Below are 5068 nucleotides of genomic sequence, written 5' to 3'. Positions count from 1 at the left end.
GGTAGTAAACGTGCACAAGGAGCCAAAAAAGAAGCCGAGGTTATCGTAATCACAGCTAAGCATCAGACAAATATTAAAACAAAAGTAATTATTGTTTGAATTCGCCGCCCTCAATTATTTCGGTACGATAAATTAATTTTATAAAACAAGGTCAGAGAGCTTAATCCAAGATATGTGCCGGTACACTGCGCGATCTGAGTATTTCGGCTATTCTCCCCGATTATTCCTTAAATCCAACTTTAAAAAATAATATAAACTTTCAATTGATTAAAAACCAAAACAATGCTTGCAAATTTACGAAGATATGCCTGGTACTGCGTCAGGGCTTAACTGCTTTACTGTTATGAAAACAAATGTGTAAATAAATAGCAAAATCAATGAAACATAACTGAATAAGTAGGTGCTAATAACACTTGAATTGATAATACTTATTGTAGCCACAACTGATATTTCTTTCTATTACCGCTCTGTAATGTACTCTTGGGTAGCGTGACAAGGGTGACTGACCGTTACTTAGTAGAAAATGAAGCAAAGAAAAATAACACGAGAATTTAACGAGTTTGCTGCGGGCGGAAAGAGAGTGGAGTGAACTTGATTAACAGCCGTTCAAGTACTCTTGGGTAGCGTGACAAGGGTGACTGACCGTTACTTAGTAGAAAGTGAAGCAAAGAAAAATAACACGAGAATTTGACGAGTTTGCTGCGGGCGGAAAGAGAGTGGAGTGAACTTGATTAACAGCCGTTCCGTGGCAGCATAGGAGAGAGAGAGAGAGAGAGAGAGAATGGAGAGCGTGAGTGAGGGACTGCTTCAGCTTCCGTACAGAATACTGGAGGAGGAACAAAAGAGCGGCGGGGGCAGCAGCCCAAGTGAAGGGAATCCAACAGACGCTGTCATTTTTGTGGGAATAAGTTTGGTGCTTGGGATTGCTTGCAGACATTTACTCCGTGGAACCAGAGTTCCTTACACCGTTGCTCTTCTTATCATCGGAATTGCTCTTGGATCTCTAGGTTCCTCTTTTTTCGTCCTCCATTATTATTAATTATTATTTTTAATTCAATTCAATTCAATTTGAATTTGGATATTTAACTAATTTCCTTCATTTTCTTTTGGCGGGGCAGAGTATGGGACAAGTCATCAATTGGGAAAGATTGGAGATGGGATTCGTCTTTGTAAGTTTGTTAGATCAAATTAGTTGTTCTCTTCTGTTGCTTGGCATTCGAATGTTAGCTTAGTTGTAATTAATCGTTTAATTGATGCTGTTGTAAAATACGCATTCAGGGGCAAGTATTGATCCTGAACTTCTACTGGCTGTTTTTCTTCCTGCTCTTCTTTTTGAGAGTTCTTTTGCAATGGAAGTCCACCAAATTAAGGTTTGTTTAATTTGTTTTCTATGCTATGCTTTCTTTCCCAACCCTTTAGGCTTCCATGCATGTGCTCTTTTAATGTACTGTAATCATCATTTTTGTTTTTGGCATTCTTTTGGTTCAGTCAACTCATGAGGTAAATGGTTAAAAGCTTCTTCTGTGCAGAGGTGTTTGGTGCAAATGATCCTACTTGCTGGTCCAGGAGTTATGATCTCAACCTTCTTTCTTGGAGCTGCTTTGAAGGTACCATGCATTGCAACTTCTTCCACAGCAACTTCTTCTTCTTCTTGTTCAACTCGTCTTTCCATATAGCATCTGAAATATCATTCTGCAGCTCACTTTTCCATATGATTGGAGTTGGAAAACATCGTTGTTGCTTGGGGGGCTTCTCAGTGCTACTGATCCGGTGGCCGTAGTTGCTCTACTGAAAGAGCTTGGTGCGAGCAAAAAGCTGAATACAATAATTGAAGGAGAATCCTTAATGAATGACGGGTATTTTTCATTGTTGACCTCCTGTTGTGCTCTTTTATGTACATCTTTATGGGTATCTTAATAGTTGAATGAGCACGTTGTTCAAATGCATCAATTAATTCAGGATACATCACCTTCTGCATAGTTGATATTCTTTATATACTCTTTTTACCAGGACAGCGATTGTGGTCTACCAGCTATTCTATCAAATGGTCCTCGGTAAGAGCTTTGGCTGGGGCGCCATAATCAAATTTTTGGCTCAGGTCTCGCTTGGGGCGTATGTATCTCTCAACCCTTCCTTGTGCATTGGTGATTAGACTATAGTTTGGTCATAAGACACTTTTCTTTGTCCAGTGTAGGCATGGGTCTTGCTTTTGGGATTGCATCAGTTTTGTGGCTTGGATTTATTTTCAATGATACAGTGATAGAGATTGCACTGACACTTGCTGTGAGCTACATAGCTTTCTTCACGGTACCTTCCTTTCCAAACATGTCATGCTACCTTTTCTTATGATCTGGTTAACATATCATGCTACCTTTTCTTATGATCTTGTTAACATGTCAGTTATTGTTGTGAAAGTTGTCAAAAAACTATTGTTGTGAACCTCAATACAATTAAGAAATAATTTAAGTTCAACTTTCTTCACCATGGGTGCACCGAGAAAGATCCCCTGAACCAGGGCCAAAACTTCTGCTTGTTTGTCAGATTGTAAAGTTTTGAATATTTAAGGCACCATGATTTGCAATTAATTGAGAGACATACTTCACTAGCAATTTTAGTGTTTTATGTTTTATGTTTATACCTCATCGAGCGTGCAGGTTTTTCTCAATCTAGATGTATGGGTAGCATTTTTCCTTGAGGCATCAACGAAAAAATATTTATATTTTTATTTATATTCCATTAAAAAATTTCAATATTTAAGCAGCTTCTCTAGTTTTGCTATTATGGAATATTTTATAATAAACTAACTGTCATCTGTAATGTATGAAAAGCCTGATTAGCATTTTCATGTGATAGGCTCAGGAAGGAGCTGATGTTTCTGGTGTTCTGACAGTAATGACTTTAGGAATGTAAGTAGAATTAATCTTAGTAGTTTCTTTGGACTTCAGGAAAGGATACCTCTTGATTATTTCTGTTGATAGGTTTTATGCTGCAGTTGCCAGGACAGCCTTTAAGGGTGAAAGTCAGCAAAGCTTGCATTACTTTTGGTACGCCTAGCACCTTTTATGCTTTAATTTTAATTAATCTTTCTGATTTATTAATTCAATGATGAAAAGCAGAGTTTTTCTGTGTATCAAATTTACAAAGTTAGCATATTTGATATGGAAACTTGGCAATGTAGCTTCCCCCCCCCCCCCCCCCCCACTTTTTTTGGGGTAACAAAAGTAAAAATATATTGGCAATGCATCTGAACCACCCTCCCTTGATGCTTAATGACATTGATATAAGTTATGATGGGAAAGCCACAAGATACTTTGAGGTCTTATGTTTCCAAAAAGGGTTATGCTGTGTTTGCTGGCTTGCTCTTGTCTCATTTTTTTTGTGAAAACCAGAGATAACATCAATGTCTGCAAACTTATATCATAAAAAGAGTCCTGATATGAAATGAAAGTGATTGTATTTTTTCAATGTATTTTGTGAAACAAAAGTTGTCTAATATAAGGTAAACTAGCTATTTATTGAAGAATTTTGCAACTAGGAGCACAGAAACTGCTGCCATGCTTGTCCTTTCTGCTACCCTTTTCATTTCAGTTTATTTGTTCTGCTGCGGGATTGAAGTAATTAGAAAGATATAGTGACCTCATTGCGTTACCCTTTTTATAAAGATTTATAGCGAAAGTAGAAAAACATCAGCTATTACTGGAGTATAGAGGCTCTTGCACTGTTACCATGCTAACGGTCAAATTGCAGCACACCATCAAGATTCTTTTGCTCAATATTAGATTTGTGTCCCCACATTCTTTTTTTCTCTTGTTAGGCGTCATTGACCTGAATATCATATTGATGTACTCCTTTGTCTTGTTTGAAAAGCCCGGAAGGGAATAAGAAAGAATAGTGATAAAACTGGAGAGGAACAAAAGTGAAATGAGAACTGGTTGGCTACTTTTGGGAACTAGTTAAAACTGTATTCGCTGGAGCCAAAATATGACAGGAAGGGGGAAAAAAAAAGTCTAGGATTTGAAACCCTTATGAGCTCATGATGGACTTACTTTCACTTAAAATTTCCATCAGTCTGGTAGGCTTAAATCTGAAAAGTTAATATAATGTGAAAGGTTTTCTGCTATACTTGCAGTTCAATTGTAAGCCACTGTTGGATGAAAAACAATCACACTCACAAAATAGAAAACAGAAAAAAGAAAAATGAAAATTAAGTAATGTGGATTGACCAAGAGTTTGCTACTCATGTATTGTAAGAGTATAATGTTAAGGACATTTTAAGATTCTAAGGATCACTGCTATAACTTAATTACTAAATATGTTCTCAAAGCACAGAAGAAAACAGCATCCATTTGCACCATAACCACCAGGGTATGTGTGAGATATTTTGATTGGAGTAGCTTCATCTTGTGCAAATATTTTAGATGTAACATGTGAACATTTTGTTCTTGCTTTGTTACGTTAATGTAATCTTAATATTTATACTCTGATCTGATTTAATTCTTTCAGGGAAATGGTTGCTTATATTGCAAATACTTTAATCTTCATCTTGAGGTAAGAACATAGACTTCTTAAATTCCTTGCTTTTCTTGACTAGTAGAAATGAGCAATATATTCCATTCATGATTCAACACACAAGGACAAGCTCTTTCTCTCTCTGCATACGTTAAGCCATGCTGCAGCCGTAACTAAGCTTAAAAATATTTTCTGAAACTTAAGCATATTAATGCAATTTTCTTAAAAATTTTGTTTCTTTTTCTTGGTGATGAAAATTTTTCAGATAATGATTTTGTACTTGTTTCATGTCTGTTAAAAGTTTCTTCAAGTATTGTTTTGAAAGGTACATATGCTTCAGTTAATAGTGCATGATTTTCTGTTTTGGTAAACTTTTTACCGTAATTTAATGAAACTAAAGTGCTCATTTAAGCAGTGAGAAACATGCATAATTCCCTCTCCCTGTCATTTTACATCCAAGATCAGCATTTTCACCAAGTTGCCAACCCTAATTATTACATGAGGGCTGCTTATTTATTTATTTTTTTATTTGATCAATAACAGTCCTGAGACAGTGAAG

At 36.3% G+C, this 5068-nt stretch overlaps 1 protein-coding gene across 5 annotated transcripts in view; it reads left to right on the top strand.

Moving 5' to 3' along the window:
* Positions 1 to 305: 305 nt before the first annotated feature.
* The window catches only part of LOC18052546 (sodium/hydrogen exchanger 8), a 22757-nt gene continuing 17994 nt past the window's right edge, over positions 306 to 5068 (top strand). For 2 of the 5 annotated variants that reach the window (XM_006447994.2, XM_024190112.1), the window contains exons 1-10: positions 306 to 1007; positions 1119 to 1169; positions 1279 to 1370; positions 1530 to 1607; positions 1699 to 1856; positions 2011 to 2112; positions 2190 to 2307; positions 2854 to 2906; positions 2979 to 3044; positions 4504 to 4548. In XM_006447994.2, coding sequence (XP_006448057.2) covers positions 782 to 1007; positions 1119 to 1169; positions 1279 to 1370; positions 1530 to 1607; positions 1699 to 1856; positions 2011 to 2112; positions 2190 to 2307; positions 2854 to 2906; positions 2979 to 3044; positions 4504 to 4548 — 989 coding nt within the window. In that variant the 5' untranslated portion in view covers positions 306 to 781. Of the gene's footprint in view, positions 1008 to 1118; positions 1170 to 1278; positions 1371 to 1488; positions 1608 to 1698; positions 1857 to 2010; positions 2113 to 2189; positions 2308 to 2853; positions 2907 to 2978; positions 3045 to 4503; positions 4549 to 5068 lie in introns of those variants that run through there. The other 3 variants (XM_024190113.1, XM_024190114.1, XM_024190115.1) reach the window with 3 other exon arrangements.

The sequence above is a fragment of the Citrus clementina genome, unplaced genomic scaffold (assembly GCF_000493195.1).
Source record: "Citrus clementina cultivar Clemenules unplaced genomic scaffold, Citrus_clementina_v1.0 scaffold_2, whole genome shotgun sequence".
NCBI lineage: Eukaryota > Viridiplantae > Streptophyta > Magnoliopsida > Sapindales > Rutaceae > Citrus > Citrus x clementina.
This window is presented reverse-complemented; position numbering and strand designations above follow the sequence as displayed.